This window comes from Scyliorhinus torazame, chromosome 9 (assembly GCF_047496885.1).
Source record: "Scyliorhinus torazame isolate Kashiwa2021f chromosome 9, sScyTor2.1, whole genome shotgun sequence".
Taxonomy (NCBI): Eukaryota; Metazoa; Chordata; class Chondrichthyes; order Carcharhiniformes; family Scyliorhinidae; genus Scyliorhinus; species Scyliorhinus torazame.
In genome coordinates this window covers 229,217,823-229,238,108 of record NC_092715.1, presented here as the reverse complement: position 1 = coordinate 229,238,108, position 20,286 = coordinate 229,217,823, and the positions used below count along the sequence as shown (strand labels likewise).

General features: G+C 50.5%; 1 protein-coding gene across 7 annotated transcripts in view; it reads right to left on the bottom strand.

Annotated features, from left to right (window-relative positions):
* Positions 1-20,286, bottom strand: part of frem1a (Fras1 related extracellular matrix 1a) — a 765,391-nt gene that overhangs the window by 90,501 nt on the left and 654,604 nt on the right. For 6 of the 7 annotated variants that reach the window (XM_072517132.1, XM_072517134.1, XM_072517130.1 and 3 more), the window contains 3 exons: positions 13,312-13,576; positions 4,659-5,073; positions 3,775-3,976 (listed from right to left, as the gene is read on the bottom strand). In XM_072517132.1, coding sequence (XP_072373233.1) covers positions 3,775-3,976; positions 4,659-5,073; positions 13,312-13,576 — 882 coding nt within the window. Of the gene's footprint in view, positions 1-3,774; positions 3,977-4,658; positions 5,132-13,311; positions 13,577-20,286 lie in introns of those variants that run through there. The other variant, XM_072517136.1, reaches the window with a different exon arrangement.

The following is a 20,286-nucleotide window of genomic DNA, read 5'->3' as shown; positions in this document are numbered from 1 at the left end:
GAGAAAAGTTACCACATCGCAGGATTAGTACATAAAACTCCTCTTTCCCCCCTTTTTAACCCCCCTCTTCGCCCCCCACATTCGCCCCACCACTTTGTTCAAACGTTCTTTTTAATAACCCGCTCATTCCAGTTTTTCTTCCACAATAAAAGTCCACGCTTCATCCGCCGTCACAAAGTAGTGGTGCCTCCCTCGATATGTGACCCACAGTCTTGCCGGTTGCAGCATTCCAAATTTTATCTTCTTTTTATGAAGCACCGCCTTGGCCCGATTAAAGCTCGCCCTCCTTCTCGCCACCTCCGCACTCCAGTCTTGATAAACGCGGATCACCGCGTTCTCCCATTTACTGCTCCGAGTTTTCTTTGCCCATCTAAGGACCATTTCTTTATCCTTAAAACAGAGGAATCTCACCACTATGGCTCTGGGAATTTCTCCTGCTCTCGGTCCTCGCGCCATCACTCGGTATGCTCCCTCCACCTCCAACGGACCCGCCGGGGCCTTCACTCCCATTAACGAGTGCAGCATCGTGCTCACATATGCCCTGACGTCCGCTCCCTCCGCACCTTCAGGAAGACCAAGAATCCTCAGGTTGTTCCTCCTTACGTTGTTCTCCAGTGCCTCCAACCTTTCCACACATCGTTTCTGATGTGCCTCATGCGTCTCCGTCTTCACCACCAGGCCCTGTATGTCGTCCTCATTCTCGGCTGCCTTTGCCTTCACGACCCGAAGCTCCCGCTCCTGGGTCTTTTGTTCCTCCTTTAGCCCTTCGATAGCCTGTAGTATCGGGGCCAACAGCTCTTTCTTCATTTCCTTTTTGAGCTCTTCCACACAGCATTTCAAGAATTCTTGTTGTTCAGGGCCCCATGTTAAACTGCCACCTTCCGACGCCATCTTGGTTTTTGCTTGCCTTCCTTGCCGTTGTTCTAAAGGATCCACTGCAATCCGGCCACTTTCTCCTCCTTTTTTCATCCGTATCCAGGGGGGATTCCCTTCTGGTTTACCGCACAGTGTTTTTAGCCGTCAAAATTGCCGTTGGGGCTCCTATCAAGAGCCCAAAAGTCCGTTTCACTGGGAGCTGCCGAAACGTGCGACTCAGCTGGTCATCGCCACACTCGGAAGTCTGATTTGGATGTCTTGACGGCATTCATGGTGCACTGCAACACACCCCCAGAAGGTGGTCTGCTTTGTGGTGGCCTGCTGTGCCCTCCTCAACTTGGCACAGCAACAGAACGACATGCTGAAGGTGGAGGAGGAGTGACATGCGACCTTGTCTGTGGGCGAGTGCAAGCAGGGGCCAGACTAGGAGGGGCTGAGGGACAAGCCCGGTGAGGATCCACAGGAGCAGCTGGAGGAAGGAGGACAGGCAGGGGCGAGGATCCGGCATGCCAAGGAGGCCAGGGAGGCCTTCAGATGAAAATGAAAAATGAAAATCGCTTATTGTCACAAGTAGGCTTCAATGAAGTTACTGTGAAAAGCCCCTAGTCACCACATTCCGGCGCCTGTTCGGGGAGGCTGTTATGGGAATTGAACCGTGTTGCTGGCCTGCCTTGGTCTGCTTTCAAAGCGTGATTTAGCCCTGTGCTAAACAGCCCCTGTTTCCCTGCTGCAAGGGCTCTGTCATGAGAATGTTGCTTTAAGAAATGTTTGGCTGCTCATATTACTGCAGTGATGTCAGAGTGTGGGTGGAGCTGGGCTGTCTGTCATCTTTTTACTTTTGTTTTAGGCTGTTTGCTGCAGGGTGTGTTTTAGTTTCGTTTTCAGCATTGGAGATGAATCCAGACAGAGCATAGAACATAGAACATAGAACATAGAACAATACAGCGCAGTACAGGCCCTTCGGCCCACGATGTTGCACCGAAACAAAAGCCATCTAACCTACACTATACCATTATCATCCATATGTTTATCCAATAAACTTTTAAATGCCCTTAATGTTGGCGAGTTCACTACTGTAGCAGGTAGGGCATTCCACGGCCTCACTACTCTTTGCGTAAAGAACCTACCCCTGACCTCTGTCCTATATCTATTACCCCTCAGTTTAAGGCTATGTCCCCTCGTGCTAGCCATTTCCATCCGCGGGAGAAGGCTCTCACTGTCCACCCTATCTAACCCTCTGATCATTTTGTATGCCTCTATTAAGTCTCCTCTTAACCTTCTTCTCTCTAACGAAAACAACCTCAAGTCCATCAGCCTTTCCTCATAAGATTTTCCCTCCATACCAGGCAACATCCTGGTAAATCTCCTCTGCACCCGTTCCAAAGCCTCCACGTCCTTCCTATAATGCGGTGACCAGAACTGTACGCAATACTCCAAATGCGGCCGTACCAGAGTTCTGTACAGCTGCAGCATGTGTACTGTTGATCTCTCTGCCATGAAAAGACTATCTCTTGATCATTTGGTGAATTCAGAATTATAAATGTTCTCAGTAGTGAATGTAAACCTAATGTGCTTCTGTTAAAAGGTGTTTCTTTTGTCTTCTGTATGTTGTTTGGGAAGTTATTAAGGCTTACTTAGTGTTGTATTTGAATTGATGGTTGCTATGATGTTCACTGCATGTTTTAAAAAGGTTAACTTGAGTTCATAGAATAAACATTGTTTTGCTTTAAAAAATACTTTCTGCTGTACCACACCTGTAGAGTGGGCTGTGTGCTCCCCATACCACAACTATTAAACGTTGTGGGTCAGGTGAACTCCATGATACACTTTGGGGTTCTCTAAACCCTGGCCCATAACAGCCCCGATTGGCCTCCGGTTCTTCCTCCTCCCAGCCAATGCCCGTAGGACCTGGGAGTTTCCATGGGACGGAGCGGCAGCTGGAGAGAGGTCCAGAGGGCCATTGTGTCATCCGGCCCTGCCCGTCCTCCCCATTGTCTGCACCATGGTGTCAATGCCCTCAGTGATGTTCTTCAGTGACTGGGACATGCTCTGCAGTGCCCTGGAAATGTCCACCTGCGTCTGGGACATGGCCCCAGTGACCGGATATGCTGTTGAGATCCTCAGCCATGACTGTCGCCGACTGAGTCACGCCTTAGACACCACCACTTATTGTGCAGACGTCGTGCTCCAGGCACTTGTACTTGCGGTCATCACCCACACATTGGCGGCACCATCTCCTGCGCCCATAGCCTTTGAGACTTCTCCAAACGGCTATGCACTGACTCGAGTGTCGCTGACATCCTCTCCTGAATCTCACAGCCGCACCCTAGCGTCTGCATCAACTCCGGGATAACCGGAACAAGGAGTCCATGATCATCTTTGGACTCCTATAATAAAACCCAACTATAACATGTTCTCTGCATTCTAGTCGAGATTTTCCATTCTCTTCTTTGAATACCACTGCATCATCTGTTATTTTCAGCCGAGTTTACATTCTTCCTTTAACATCTCAGCTGAAAGACCACACCTCTAAACATGCAAATTGCCCTCACTACTATACTGAGTGGCAGTTTCGACCAAATGTTTACTGGGATTTGAACTTATCACCCAAGAGACAGAGTTTCACAAACTGAACTAAGCTGATACTTACACTTATAGTCCAGGATATAAATCCTTAGCAAAGTAACTACAATGTCAAAAAAAATGTCATATTGTTTTGAACTGGAAACACTCATAACTAGAAACATATAATCTGCTCAGTTTACTTATTCAGCTTAATATAAATATAAGGGTATCTATAAATAGGCTGTATTTTCTATATTTCTATAAGTATTAGTGAACTGAAAATAGGGAAGAATGAAAAAATACCGATGAAAGTTTTAGTGTGAAGTACTATACCATTAGTGATGTTTTCCAAGTAACCAAAACGTGGAGCATGTAAAATATGGAAAATGAGTTCTTCGTCTTCGCTATTGCTATCTGATGCTTTCAAGTCTAAAGAAGAGATGTAGATTCCATACTTTCCATTTTTTAATATTTCGACTTTTGATGGGCACTGCAGGTAAACTATTCTTGGGGCAGCTTTGTCCACATGGTCCACCTGAACAAAGGTAATAATTCATTACAAAGAATCCTTCCCGAAACCAATCATCTCTTTATGTTATCGAAGCTCTACATCCTCTACAAACACTAATATTAGTGAGAATGAAAGTTTTCATTTATTTTTGATATGAGACTCCCGAAGGTAAAGCAACAAATAAGGAAATGTGTCTGATCTTTTCTCTTTAGTCCCTGTAAAGGTGTTCAACTTTAGTACATATCTTAAGCTATACTTGTGTGTCTTAATTCCCATTAGCACTTTTCATATCTCAATTAAAAGTACCACTCAAAAATTCACGGCCTCTGATCCACTGGATAGTTCCAACTTTGTAGCTTTAGTACCATCACTTGCCTATTTCTAGATCCTATAACTCGGGTCCCAACTTTAACACTCATAGATGGACTAACCGTAAGTTAGCATCATATGCAGTAATCTTTATCCACAGGGTTGTCTCTGGAACTCGACCAAAGGGTTATCTGGTCCCAGTTCCACTGTCCTAGTTTCTGCGCTTCCTCACAAAGAAGCTAGAATTTTAACTTTAGCCATGTAGGAATGCCAGTCAAGACTTATATACTACATTCAGGAATCTGCTCCTCTGCTAACTTAATTATTCATGAGGTTACATTTCCAATTTGATTTCCAGGCCTATATCTAAAACCACCAATAATCTTAAACCACTTGCCTCAATTGTGAATACAGATGGTTCACTCTGCAATTTGCCATTGACCAGAAAGCCATTATTGGTCATATCAGTGACAATAAAGGTGAACCTGTCAATCTGTGAATCTCCTCCATCATGTTTGTATGCTACGTCCATGTTGTCAACGTCCAACTGTGTGAAGTTGTGATGATGAAGAACAATCCCTCTGTGGTACAGCTGGCCGAACTGCGGATGCTGTGCAATGATGTAGGTCAGGTTCTGTGGGGGAGTATCAGTGTCAGATATCTGCAGCACTTCAGGTGAAATGGACTTCATAGAGCCTTCAACCAATCGAATGCCTTTGTTGTTTGATAATGTGGGCAGGATGCGATCAATGTTCTCAATGATGATCTCTAGACTTCCATTTCTTGTGGACATCCCATTGCTGACAATGAATCTAACAAAGAGAGTCAGAGGCAAGGCAGCCTTCAGCAAGTTTTCTTGATTCACCATCTCTAGAAATGAAATAATAAAATAATACACACCTTTAACAGGCATTCGGGTCCTTGTGGCTCTGTAACAAAGTTCAGAAAGATGCCTCGATGTCCTATGGAATAACATTATACCACTGACAAACTGTTGCCATCTTACATGGTTAGGCAGAACTAACAAGGCTAAGGGCTGGATTTTATAGGGTCCTGTGATCCCTAGCCCCCTGCTAAAACAGTTGATGGGGTCCCTGCTCACATTCCTGACAACAATTTAACATCGGGAGCAACATTAATTGCCTTAAGGTGAGACATCCACCCCTTTCTCATAGGAAGTGCTGCCTTAGGGAGCTGCAAGCTATTCGGAGCGCAGGCAGCACTGTAGTCTCATCATGGGCAGCACGGTAGCCTTGTGGATAGCACAAATGCTTCACAGCTCCAGGGTCCCAGGATCGATTCCGGCTTGGGTCACTGTCTGTGCGGAGTCTGCACATCCTCCCCGTGTGTGCGTGGGTTTCCTCCGGGTGCTCCGGTTTCCTCCCACAGTCCAAAGATGTGCGGGTTAGGTGGATTGGCCATGCTAAATTACCCGTAGTGTCCAAAATTGCCCTTAGTGTTGGGTGGGGTTACTGGGTTATGGGGATAGGGTGGAGGTGTGGACCTTGGGTAGGGTGCTCTTTCCAAGAGCCGGTGCAGACTCGATGGGCCGAATGGCCTCCTTCTGCACTGTAAATTCTATGAAAGCTATGCCCAGGAGCCCAATTAAGTCCAGGATCTGGTCTCATTAAGGTGGGTTACAGGGGTGGCAGACAAATTTCAAGATACATGGGACAAATTTAATGAGGGGGATGCCGTCAATGAGCCATGGGACTTTCAAAAGAGGGCTCCCATTTGCCCAACACCAGCTTCAACTAAAGCTGCAGGCTGGGTATCAAATCAGTCAGGGTGGGATGAAGCCCTTAAGTGGCCATTCATTGATCACTTAAGACCCTCAATAGATCCAAGAGTGGGAAGACCTCCTGACACACATTCTGTCCCTTGTAAAATTTCAGACAGGTTGGCGGTCGGAAGGTCACCTGCTGGCTTTTTTGTGCACTCCCAGCATTCAAATCTGCCGGTCGGAGAACATAAAATCTAGTCCTACATTTAATCTCATTGGTACTTTCAATATGTATGACAACAGGCATTTATTATTAGTATGGTCATCATGAGCGAAGTAATCTTTTCAGAAACCTTGAACATCACGTATATGGCCTAACAGACTGAAGTTACACTTTAGAAAACAAAACAATCCAGATGCTGGAAATCTGAAATAAACAAAAGAAAATGATGGAAGTGCTCATCAAGTCTGATGAAAGGTCAACAATCTAAATGATCAGGTAGAACATTTTCTGTGAGCTTCAGAACCCCAATGTCAGGACCAAACTGGAACTGTGAGCCCACACTTGCCGGCAGCAAGATTAGCTCTGTGATATTCCCAGAGACAGTCTACTTTTTTAAAACTAATTTATGGGATGTGTGTGTCGCTGGTTAGGCCAGCATTTATTGTCCATCTCTAGTTGCCCTTGAGAATGTGGTGATGAGCTGCCTTCTTGAACCGCTGCAGTCCATGTGGTGTAGATACACTTACTATGCTGCAAGGGAGTGAGTTCCAGGATTTGTACCCAGCGATAATGAAGGAATGGCGATATATTTCCAAGTCAGGGTTGTGAGTGATTTGGAGGGAACCTCCAGGTGGTGGTGTTCCCATGTCTCTGCTGTTCTTCTCCTTCTAGTTGGTACTGGTCGTGGGTTTGGAAGGTACTGTCTAAGGAGTGTTGGTGAGTTCCTGCAGTGCATCTTGTAGATGGTACACAAGGCTCCACTATTCATTGGTGGTGGAGGGTGTGAATGTTGATGGAAGGGGTAGCAAACAAGTGGGCTGCTTTGTCCTAGATGATGTCAACCTTCTTGAGTGTTGTTGGAGCTGCACTCATCCATAGTGCAAGTGGAGAGTATTCCATTACATTCCTGACTCGTGCCTTTTAGGTGGAGGACAAGCTTTGGGGAGTCAGAAGGTATATTACTCGCTTTAGGGTTCCTAGCCTCTGACCTGCCCTTGTAGCCACAGTCTTTACATGGATAGTCCAGTTCAGTTTCTGGTCAATGGTAACTACTGGGATGTTGATAGTGAGGGATTCAGCGATGGTAATGCCGTTGAATGTCAAGGGGTGATGGTTCGAACGTCTTTTGTTGGAAATGGCCATTGCCTGACACTTATGATGTGTGAATGCTACTTGCCACTTTTACGACCTGGATATTGTACAGGTCTTGTTGCATTTGGACATGGACTGCTTCAGTATCTGAGGAGTAGCGAATGATACTGAACATCGTGCAATTATCAGAAAACATTCCCACTTCTGACCTTATGACGGAAGGAAGATCATTGGTGAAGCACCTGAAGATAGTTTGGCCTCAGACACTATCCAGAGGAACACAACCATCAAGAGCACATTTGCTTGTGTCAGGTATGATTCCAACCAGTGGGGGTGTTTTCCCCGATTTCCATTGACTCCAGTTTTGCTAGGGCTCCTTGATACCATACTCATTGTAATGCTGCCTTGATGTCAAGTGCAGTCACAGTCACCTCACATCTAAAGTTCAGTTTTTCTGTCCATGCTTGAACCAAGGATGTAATGAGGTCAGGAGATGAGTGACCCTGGAAAAACCCAAACTGAGCAACAGTGAGCAACTAATTGCTGATTAAGTGCAGCTTGATCCTGCAGTTGTTGATCTCTTCCATCACTTTACTGATGATCGACAGCAGACTGATGGGGCAGTAATTGGCTGGGTTGGATTTGTCCTGTTTCTTGTGTACAGGACATACCTGAGCAATTTTCCACATTGCCGGATAGATGCCAATGTTGTAGCTGTACTGGAAAAAATTGGCTGGGTGCGCAGAAAGCTCCGGAGAACAAGCCTTCAGTACTATTACCGGAATGTTGTCAGGGTCCACAGCTTTTGCAGTATCCAGTACCTTCAGCAGTTTCTTGCCATCTCGTGGTGTGAATCAAATTGACTGAAGACGGTCATCTGTTATACTGGGTGCCTCCAGATGAGGCCGAGTTGGATCATCCAATCGGCACTTCTGGCTGAAGATTATTGTGAATGCTTCAGCCTTGTATTTTACACTGATATGCTGGGCCACATCATTATTGTGGATGGGGACATTTGTGGAGCCTCCTTCCCCCAGTGAGTTGTTTAATTGTCACCACTATTCACAGTTGTATGTGGCAGGACTTGATCTGATCCGATGTTTGGGCAAAGTGGTGGCACAGTGGTTATTATCACTGCTGCCTCACAGCACCAAGGACCTGGGTTCAATTCTGGCCTTGGCTGACTGTCTGTGCACATTCTTCCCAGGTCTGTGTGGGTTTCCTCCGGGTGCTCTGGTTTCCTCCCGCAGTACAAAGATGTGTAGATTAGGTTAAGGGGTTACTGAAGTAGGTTTCGGGAGTGGACTTGGGTGGATTGTTCTTTCAGAGGGTTGGTGCAGACTCAATGGGTTGAATGGCCTCCTTCTACACTGCAGGGGTTCTATGAGTGGGGTTCTATGATTGTGGAATTGCTTACCTCTGTCTATTACATGCTACTAATGCCATTTGGCACACAAGTGTTGTAGCTCCACCAGGTTGACACTTTATTTTTAGGTATGCCTGGTGTTTCTCTTGGCATGCCCTTCTGCACTCTTCATTAAACAAGGGTTGATCCCAGGCTGGTGGTAATGGTACGGTAAGGGATATGCTGGGCCATGAGGGTACAGATTGTGGTTGATTACAATTCTGCTGCTGCTGATGGCCCACAGCGCCTCATGGATTCCCAATCTTGAGTTACTAGATCTTTTTGAAGTCTATCCCATTTAGCATAGTTGTCTTACCACACAACACGATGGAGGGTATCTTCAATGTTGAAGACGGGGCTTTGTCTCCACAAGGACTATGCAGTGGTCACTCCTACTGATATTGTCATGGACAGATGCATCTGCAGCAGACAGGTTGATAAGGATGGGGTCAGGTATGTTTTCCCCTCTTGTTGGTTCGCTCACCACCTACTGCAGACCCAGTCCAGCAGATTTGACCTTTAGGAAAGGCCAGCTCGGTCTGTGATGGTACTGCTGAACCACTCTTGGTGATGGACATTGAAGTCCCCCACCCAGAATATATTCTGTGCCCATAAACCTATGCTGACTTTGTCCAATTTTGTTAATGATTTACAAATGTTCTGTTACCATGGCTTTTATAATAGACTCAAGCATCTTCCCCACTACTGGGGCGGAATTCTCCGCCATCGACGCGATGTCCGCCGACCGGCGCCAAAAACGGTGCGAATCAGTCCGGCATCGCGCCGCCCCAAAGGTGCGGAATCCTCCGCATCTTGAGCGGCCGAGCCCTAATCTTGAGGGGCTAGGCCCGCGCCGGACTGATTTCAACCCCACCAGCTGGTGGGAAAGGCCTTTGGTGCCCCGCCAGCTGGCGTGAAACTGACTTTGCCGGGCGGCGCATGTGCGGGAGCGTCAGCGGCCGCTCACTGCATCCCCGCGCATGCGCCTCCGCCATGGTGGAGACCATGGCGAGGGCGGAAGGAAAAGAGTGCCCCCACGAAACAGGCCCGCCCGCGGATCGGTGGGCCCCGATCGATGGCCAGGCCACCGTGGGGGCACCCCCCGGGGCCAGACCGCCCTGCGCCCCCCCCAGGACCCCGGAGCCTGCCCGCGCCGCCTTGTCCCACCGGTAAGAGAGGTGGTTTAATTCTCACTGGCGGGACAGGCATTCCAGCAGCGGGACTTTGGCCCATCCGGGCCGGTGAATCGCCGGCGGGGGGCCCGCCAACCGGCGTGGCGCGATTCCCGCCCCCGCCGAATATCCGGTGCCGGAGAATTCGGCAACCGGCGGGGGCGGGATTCACGCCAGCCCCCGGCGATTCTCCGACCCGGCGGGGGGGTCGGAGAATCCCGCCCCTGATGTCAGGTTAACTGGTCTGTAACTCTCCCTTTTTTCTCTCCCTCCCTTTTTAAATAGTGGGGTTCCATTTGCTACACTCCAATCTGCAGGAACTGCTCTAGAGTCTACAGAATTTTGGAAGATGACCACCACTGCATTCAATATATTCAGGGCCATTTCCTTTAATGTCCTTGTGATTTGTCAGCCTTTAACCTCATTAATTTCCCCAGCACCATTTTCTTACTGATACTGATTTCGTTCAACCCGCATCTCACAGGGCCCTTGGTTCCCTAACATTTCTGGAAGTTTATTTGTGCCCTCTTTTGTGAAGACAGAACCAAAGAATGTGTTCAAGTTCTTCTGCCCATTTCTTTGTTCCCCGTTATAATTTCCCTGGCTTCTGAATGTGAGCCATTTGACTTTACTAATCTTTTTCTCCTCACATTTTCAGAGAAGCTTTTACTGTCAGTTTCTATATTCTCAGCAATTTTACACTCATATTCTAGTTCCCCCTCTTTTTTTTTTTTAATTTAGAGTACCCAATTATTATTTTTTCCAATTAAGGGGCAATTTAGCGTGGCCAATCCACCTAATTTGCACATCTTTGGGTTGTGGGGGTGAAACCCACGCAGACAAGGCGATAATGTGCAAACTCCACACGGGCAGTGACCCAGAGCCGGGATTCGAACCCGGATCCTCAGAGCCGTCGGCAGCAATGATAACCACTGTGCCACCGTGCTGCCCCATATCTATTTCCCCCTCTTGATAAGTTTTTTTATCCTCTTTTGCTGAATTCTAAAATTCTCCCAATCCTCAGGTTACTGCTTTTTCTGGCAATTTTACATGACTCCTCTTTGGATTTAATATTATCCCTAATTTCTTTTGTATGCCTTTCCTCTTTTATTTTTGTGCCAGACAGGAATGAATAATTGTTGTAATTCATGCACACGTTCATGAAATATGGGTTCCCCAATCTACCCTTGCCAATTCTCACCTCCTACCCTCATGGATTACTTTATTTAGATTCCGGACCCTAGTTTAGGATTCAGCTATTTCACTCTCAATAGTATCTGTAAGGTATGATTCTGTGAGCATGACTATGTCAGGCTTGACTAGTCTATGAGACAGCTCTCACAGTTTTGGCACAGGCCCCCAGGTATTATCATGGAGGACTTTGCAGAGTTGGCAGGGCTGGGTTTGCCATTGTCATTTCTGTTGACTAAGTCAATGCTGGGTCGTCCGTCCGGTTTCTTTCCTGTGTTTTCTTTGTAGCTGTTGGATACAACTGAGTGGCTTGCTGGGCCACGTCAGAGGGCATCTAAGAATCAACCATATTGCTATGCATCTGGAGTCATTTGTAGGCCAGAACAGGTAAGGACAGCAGGTTTCCTTCCCGAAAGGACAAGAGTGAACGAGATGGGTTTTTATTACAATCGGTCTTCATTCGACTTTTAATTCCAGATATTTTATTGAATTTAAATTCCATCATCTGGTTTAGTGGGATTCGAAGCCAGGTCCCAGAACATTACCCTAGGTCTCTAGATTACTAGTCCAGCAATATTACCACTGCTCCACCATCTCCTTATTGGCTGGAGAAATAGTTTGATGCACATGCATCACACACATGCCAAATCCTATTCATTGATATCAAGGTAGGAACATACAAACAAGAGTAGGCCACTCAGCCACTTGAGCTTTTTTCATCATTATGGCTGATCTGTACCTTAATTCTATTTACCCAGTTTTGTTCCATATCTTGTAAGTAAAACTTTGTATTTCATGTCTGTAATAGGTTTGAATTACACAATTAAATTGTTCATAATGAATTTATACCGATGCTAACGACTAATGATTCAATGATTGACGGTTCAAAGTAAAATTCCAACTGGCACTAGTATTTTTCACTGAAAAAGCATAGTTTTATTGTCATTGGACAACTCAATCATGAATACATAGGAAAGCAATATAATAGAAGATAGCAAAGTTATATAGACATTACATTTTCTTAGAGCTACTGCACCACTGGTGGTGGTGGTATCAGTGGGTGGGGGAGTGGAGAGAAAGTGTACGTGAGGGGTGGGCTTCGGCCTTCAGGTCCTGGTTTGGGTTGGGGGGAGGGTGCAAAAATGAAGCTAAGCATAGGGCCCCACTAACTGTAAATCCACCACTGGTTCTAATCAGCCCTGTCACATCAGCTTGTCCACAAAGGCACTATGAATCCACGTAGAGGCTGAGATGTGCTCCTTCTGTTCTTGCCAGCCAAAGTGCCGCAATTAATTTTAATGGAAGAAGGCAGGTAGTCTTGCAGCGGGTAACCTCAAACAGAGTGTATCCATTTGGGAACTATGGGCGGGATTCTCTCAGCCCAAGCCGGGCCAGAGAATCGCCGGGACGGGCGCGAATCGGGCCACACCGTCCCGATGCCGGTCCTCCGATTCTCCGGAGAGCAGAGTATCGGCATCATTGGCACCGGCGTGGAGCCTGTCGGAGGCTGCTCTATGCGCCCCCCCGGCGATTCTCCGCCCAGGATGGGATGAACGGGTGTACAAAAACACCCGAATCTCGCCGGCGCTGTTCTAACATGGTCCTACCCGACGGGACCTCACCGTGAATGGATCCGTGGACGGCCTGGTTGGGGGGGGGGGGGGGGGGGGGGGGTCCGACCCCAGGGGGGCCTCTGCTGCGGCCTGGCCCGCGATCTGGTCCTACCGATCGGTGGGCCGGCCTCTCGGGCTGGGGGCGTCTTTTGTTCCGTGCCGGCCCCTGAAGCCCTACGCCATGTTGCGCCGGGGCTGGCACGGCGAGGGGAGCCACTGCGCATGCGCGGGTTGCCGCCGGTCCTACTGCGCATGTGCAGACCCACGCCGCCGATCTGATGCCGGGATCGCCCCAGTGCCATGCTGGCCCCCTGTAGGGGTCGGAATCGCCGCTCCTGAGGCCGTGATGACACCGTCGAGAAACGCAACGGCGTTTACGACGGAGTCAACACTTAGCATCAGGATCAGAGAATCCAGCCCCATATATATATCACCAAATCAACTGTACAAATTTTTAGCTCATGCACATATTACCAACTATTAAAAAATGCTAATATCCCCTCGTTCTTAACAAATAAATAACCAACAATGCATACAGAAAATGTGATGATGAGACATGCCATAATTTGGTTCAATGGACTCTGTTATGTATTAATATTGCTTTCAAACCTTCATTTAAATACATTCTTACCTCAACAAGTCTCTCGTAGCTGCTGCCTTGCTTTTGTGAGTATAAGAAACTGTCTGAGCTGCCACATCAATCTGGCTAAAACTGGTTATTGCCACTCCAGGGTAGTTGATGTACTCTACTTGTCCATACTTTGGTGGCTCTGTTATGACATAAAGCAGCTCCTCAGGTTTGTTTGTGCCGTCAGAAGCAAGAAGGACAGCCGTCGTCAAAGTGCCCCTGTCTCCCTTGACGATGGTCAGTGGTTTTAGTAAAATGGCAATTTCACCTAGGTATATATGAAAATGATTGTGTTAACAACTTTCGAAGATGAGAGACTGCATCAAATTTGTAAAAACTGAATGATCACATTTGCATTGGTTAACTCACAAAAGGGCTGAAGAGTTAATAACTTGAGGTACCCTCAATAATGACGTTTAGAGATTAAACAGTAAAGAAGGCTTTATTAGACTAATAACTATGCTACAGCTATGGACGATGATGACTGCTATACAGACCATGAGGCAGCCCTTTATGTATGGCTCCCAGATGGGCGGAGCCAGAGGTGGAGTCCCCAGGGTTCCAAGCCCGGTCTTAAAGGGGACATCACCTTACATGATGATAAGGCAGTAACCGTTCATCACATTCACCCCCTGTTTAAAAAGGAGTCCGGCGGGGGTGAAGTGCCATCATAGGTCCATCCATCTCGGTGGCCGGATCGTCCTCCTCGACCTCAATTCGGGCGGTGGTGCGGCGGGCACGGACGTCCCGGTTGAGGGCATATCCGGGAGCACAGCGGTCGGAGCTTCGGTCCGGGCCGGGGCAGAGGAACTAGGCAGGGCCGGGGGTAGCGGAGGTGTGTGTAAAGGGGGGGGCTCACCAATGGGTGGTAGGGCCGGAAGGGGGTGTGTTGTAGGGGGCGACGGGTCCTGCATGGGCGCGGCGCGGGAAGGGGCGTCTGTGGTGGAGGATCCAGCGGGTGCCAGATCCCGGAGGGAAACCGTATCTTGCCTGCCGTCGGAGTACTCCACGTAGGCGTAACTGGGGTTGGCGTGGAGCAGTCGGACCTTTTCAACTAGGGGGTCCGTTTTATGGCTCCTCGCGTGCCTCCGGAGAAGAACAGGTCCCGGAGCCATCAGCCAAGGTGGAAGCGAGACCCCGGAGGTAGACTTCCTGGGGAAGAGAAACAATCGGTCGTGAGGGGTCTCATTCGTGGCCGTGCAGAGGAGTGACCTAATGGAGTGTAGGGCATCGGGTAGGACCTCCTGCCAGCGGGTGGTTGGGAGACTTCTCGACCGCAGGGCCAGAAGGACAGCCTTCCACACTGTCGCGTTCTCCCTCTCCACCTGCCCGTTTCCCCGCGGGTTATAACTGGTCGTTCTGCTCGAGGCGATGCCTTTGCTGAGCAGATACTGACGCAGTTCATCGCTCATAAACAATGTACCCCGGTCGCTGTGGATATATGCGGGGAAACCGAACAGGGTGAAGATGCTGTGTAGTGCCTTAATCACCGTGGCTGAGGTCATGTCGGTGCAGGGAATGGCGAATGGGAAACGGGAGAACTCATCGATCACGGTGAGGAAATAGGCATAACGGTTGGTGGACGGGAGGGGCCCCCTGAAGTCCACGCTCAGTCGCTCAAAGGGGCCCCGAGGCCTTCACGAGCCGAACCTTGACTGGCCGATAGAAGTGCGGTTTGCACTCCGCACAGACCTGGCAGGCCCTGACCATGGCCTTGACCTCCTTGGTTGAGTAAGGTAGGTTGCGGGACTTGTGATGAAATGGACGAGCCGGGTAACCCCCGGGTGGCAGAGGTCATTGTGGATGGCTTGCAGGCGGTCCTCCTGCGCGTTGGCACATATGCCGCGGGACAGGGCATCTGGGGGCTCGTTGAGCTCCCCTGGACGATACTTGATATCGTACGAGTAGGTGGAGAGTTCGATCCTCCACCTCAAAATTTTATCGTTTTTTATTTTGCCCCGTTGCGTGTTATCGAACATATAGGCGACCGACCAACGGTCGGTGACGAGGGTAAACCTCCTACCGGCTAGGTAGTGTCTCCAGCGCCGTACAGCCTCCACAATGGCTTGTGCCTCCTTTTCGACTGCAGAGTGTCGAACCTCGGAGGCGGTGAGGGTTCGGGAGAAGAACGCTACTGGTCTGCCTCCTTGATTGAGGGTAGCAGCCAGGGCGATGTCTGATGCATCGCTCTCTACCTGGAAAGGGATGGTTTCGTCCACTGCGTGCATGGCGGCCTTGATGATGTCGGCCTTGCTGCGGTTGAAGGCCAATTGAGCCTCAGTCGGGAGGGGAAAAGTGGTGGTCTTTAGGAGTGGGCGGGCTTTGTCCGCATACTTGGGGACCCACTGGGCGTAAGATCGCGGAGCGGGCTGGGCAGCGTGGTCGTGGATATTGAGGTACCCTCAATAATGACGCTTAGAGATTAAACAGTAAAGAAGGCTTTATTAGACTAATAACTATGCTACAGCTATGGACGAGAGCTGACTGCTATACAGACCATGAGGCAGCCCTTTATGTATGGCTCCCAGATGGGCGGAGCCAGAGGCGGAGTCCCCAGGGTTCCAAGCCCGGTCTTAAAGGGGACATCACCTTACATGACGATAAGCCCTGGCCCTGCCCGCAGAAGTAGCATGGTGTGCCCCCATGGTGAGCGGGTCGCCGCGTGGCGCAGGCGTGTAATACGGTTGAGTCTGAGGAAGTCCGGGGGGGGGGGGGGGGCTGGCAGAGTCCGCGGGGTACGTACCCAAGTTATGTCGGGCCACCTCCAGCGAGGAGGCGAGCGTTAGCATCTCCTGGAGGTCTTTTGCCCCGTTTTCGAGCAGCCGCTGCCAGATGTAGGTCGAGCGGATTCCGGACACGAAAGCATCTCTGATGTGCAGGTTCATATGGACTTCCCCTGTCACATCCTGATGGTCACAGTCCCTGGCAAGCGCGGTGAGTTTCTCAACAAACTCGTTGAGCGATTTCCCCCGAGCGCTGCTGTCAGGTAGAGAGCAGATGCCGGGCGTGCACCTCATTGACGGGTTTGACAAACCGCTTGCGGAGCAACTCAATTGCCTTGTCATAAGTCGACGCCTTTTCGAGCGTGGCGGAGATTCTGTGACTCACACGGGCGTGGAGTAGACGCAGCTTGCGTGGCCCCAGGATGGGAGTCTCTGCGGAGTCCAGGTAGGCCTCGAAGCAACGCAGCCAGTATTTTAAAATTTCCTTTGCCTCCGGCGTTCGTGTTTCCAGATTGAGCTTCTCTGGTTTTAGGTCTGCGTCCATCCTGAATCTAGTTTAGTCTAATAAATTGAGGTACCCTCAATAATGACGCTTAGAGATTAAACAGTAAAGAAGGCTTTATTAGACTAATAACTATGCTACAGCTATGGACGAGAGCTGACTGCTATACAGACCATGAGGCAGCCCTTTATGTATGGCTCCCAGATGGGCGGAGCCAGAGGCGGAGTCCCTAGGGTTCCAAGCCCGGTCTTAAAGGGGACATCACCTTACATGACGATAAGGCAGTAACCGTTCATCAAATAACTCTAGGTTGAAGAGCAGCAAAGAAACGGTGATGTCAATGAATAGTAAATACAGGTAAATAAAATATCCTTTCAAAGATTTTAGAACAAGAAACAGATTACAACTATATTTTTAACAAATGTGTTAATTTATTTGCATTAGGTTCCTCTTTGTGCTATTTTGGTGCATTCATTAAACCAGGCATTGTCAAACTCGGGGGCACGATCAGCGGGTGGGTCGCGGGCGGGTGTCGGGAGGCTCGCGGAGCCGTCCGCACTGCGCTCCCGATCACGCAAATCTGCACGCAACAGCCGGCTGTTAATAACGGCGGCTGCAAGTGGCCTTCAAAATGGCTGCGAACATGTAAAATAAATGCTGCCGCACTGCGCATGCGTGCCAGGTCATCGGCGCACACGCACAAAACTATGCACATGCGCGCCGATGATCGGGCATGTATGCGCAGTGCGGCCGCTTTATTTTTAAACGGTTGCAGCTTTTTTTTACAAGTTCGGGGGGATTTTATTTTATTCATTTAAAAAAAATTTTTTTTTACAAGTTCGCGGGGGGCTTCATTTGATAAACTTTTACAAGAAAAAAATGCTGAACTTTGGACAGATGGAGACTCCATACACCGGAAGGCTTCACCTTCATCCAACAGGTTCCATTGGAGGAGCGTGTACGAAGGCCAAAGGAACTCAAAACCATTTCCTCCATTTTCTTCAGCAGCAAACAAGAGAAGAGAAAATGGTGGGTCGCGCAGGGCAGCTGGCGTAGACCGCAAAGGTCGGCTGGCGTGGCTCGCAAAGGTCGGCTGGCGTGGCTCGCAAAGGTCGGCCGGCGTGACTCGCAAAGGCCGGCCGGCGTGGCTCGCAAAGATCGGCCGGCGTGACTCGCAAAGATCGGCCGATGTGACTCGCAAAGACCGGCCGGCGTGGCTCGCAAAGGTCGGCCGGCGTGGCTCGCAAAGATCGGCCGATGTGACTCGCAAAGACCGGCCGGCGTGGCTCGCAAAGGTCGGCCGGCGTGGCTCGCAAAGGTCGGCCGGCGTGGCCCGCAAAGGTCGGCCAGCGTGGCTCGCAAAGGTCAGCCGGCGTGGCTCGCAAAGGTCGGCCGGCGTGACTCGCAAAGGTCGGCCGGCGTGGCTCGCAAAGGTCGGCCGGCGTGGCTCTCAAAGGTCGGCCGGCGTGGCTCTCAAAGGTCGGCCGGCATGACTCGCAAAGATCGGCCGATGTGACTCGCAAAGACCGGCCGGCGTGGCTCGCAAAGGTCGGCCGGCGTGGCTCGCAAAGGTCGGCCGGCGTGGCCCGCAAAGGTCGGCCAGTGTGGCTCGCAAAGGTCGGCCGGCGTGGCTCGCAAAGGTCGGCCGGCGTGACTCGCAAAGGTCGGCCGGCGTGGCTCGCAAAGGTCGGCCGGCGTGGCTCTCAATGGTCGGCCGGCGTGGCTCTCAAAGGTCGGCCGGCGTGGCTCTCAAAGGTCGGCCGGCGTTGCTCTCAAAGGTCGGCCGGCGTGACTCGCAAAGATCGGCCGGCGTGACTCGCAAAGATCGGCCGGCGTGGCTCGCAAAGATCGGCCGGCGTGACTCGCAAAGATCGGCCGGCGTGGCTCTCAAAGACCGGCCGGCGTGACTCGCAAAGATCGGCCGGCGTGGCTCGCAAAGATCGGCCGGCGTGACTCGCAAAGATCGGCCGGCGTGACTCGCAAAGATCAGCCGGCGTGGCTCGCAAAGGTCGGCCGGCGTGGCTCGCAAAGGTCGGCCGGCGTGACTCGCAAAGGTCGGCCGGCGTGGCTCGCAAAGGTCGGCCGGCGTGGCTCGCAAAGGTCGGCCGGCGTGGCTCGCAAAGGTCGGCCGGCGTGGCTCGCAAAGGTCGGCCGGCATGGCTCGCAAAGGTCGGCCGGCGTGGCTCGCAAAGACCGGCCGGCGTGGCTCGCAAAGATCGGCCGGCGTGGCTCGCAAAGATCGGCCGGCGTGGCTCGCAAAGATCGGCCGGCGTGGCTCGCAAAGATCGGCCGGCGTGGCTCGCAAAGATCGGCCGGCGTGGATCGCAAAGATCGGCCGGCGTGGCTCGCAAAGGTCGGCCGGCGTGGCTCGCAAAGATCGGCCAGCGTGGCTCTCAAAGACCGGCCGGCGTGACTCGCAAAGATCGGCCGGCGTGACTCGCAAAGATCGGCCGGCGTGGCTCGCAAAGATCGGCCGGTGTGACTCGCAAAGATCGGCCGGCGTGACTCGCAAAGATCGGCCGGCGTGACTCGCAAAGATCGGCCGGCGTGGCTCTCAAAGACCGGCCGGCGTGACTCGCAAAGATCGGCCGGCGTGACTCGCAAAGATCGGCCGGCGTGACTCGCAAAGATCGGCTGGCGTGGCTCGCAAAGATCGGCCGGCGTGGCTCTCAAAGACCGGCCGGCGTGACTCGCAAAGATCGGCTGGCGTGACTCACAAAGATCGGCCGGCGTGGCTCTCAAAGACCGGCCGGCGTGACTCGCAAAGATCGGCCGGCGTGACTCGCAAAGATCGGCCGGCGTGGCTCGCAAAGATCGGCCGGTGTGACTCGCAAAGATCGGCCGGCGTGACTCGCAAAGATCAGCTGGCGTGGCTCGCAAAGATCGGCCGGCGTGGCTCGCAAAGATCGACCAGCGTGACTCGCAAAGACCAGCCGGCGTGGCTCGCAAAGGTCGGCCAGTGTAGCTCGCAAAGGTCGGCCGGCGTGGGTCACGAAGGTCGGCCGGCGTGGGTCATGAAGGTCGGCCGGGTTGGGTACTGAATGTTGGCCAGTTGGTAAAAATGGGTGCCTGGAAAAAAAGTTTGAAAAACACTGCATTAAACCATTTGTTACTTCACTTATTGCAAGTACATTGCCCTGCGGTGGCACAGTAATTAGAACTGCCACTTTATCAGGACAAATGCAAGAATGCCAAATTTCAAACCAAAACGATCTATCCTACAAAAGCAAAGGGTGCTGAATAGTTGGCAAGTTGAATCTGATTGGTCAAGACATTGCCATCTTGAAAGTAATGGGGAAACTATAGGTTTCCCAAGTTCCCTGGTAAGTCTAAAAAAGTGCAAGCCTTGAACATCCTTCGCTTGTAGGCAGAGTACAGACCAGACGCAACTAGCCCACGCCAGTTCAAATTGTCTAGGGGTTAGGTGTGATTCGGCAATAAGGCAGCACTTGTTGAACAACCGAGTGAGCTATTTGGTATACTAACATCCAATTTAAGAAAATCTGTCAAGCTTGTAACCAGGATAATTTACGCTTGCTAGAAATAATATACATGCACATACAAGAATACTTTTTTCTGCAAACAAAGGAACATTTTCAAGTCTTGCACCTTTCTTCAATTATCTGTGAGTTTTGGAAGCCTAAGATTCTGTCCCAGGACTTGGGCTCTAGCCCATAACATATGCAAATAGGTTGCCTTTTAGCCTCCAGATCCTTACAATATGTCAACAGCTAATAGTATAAACAGCCAAGC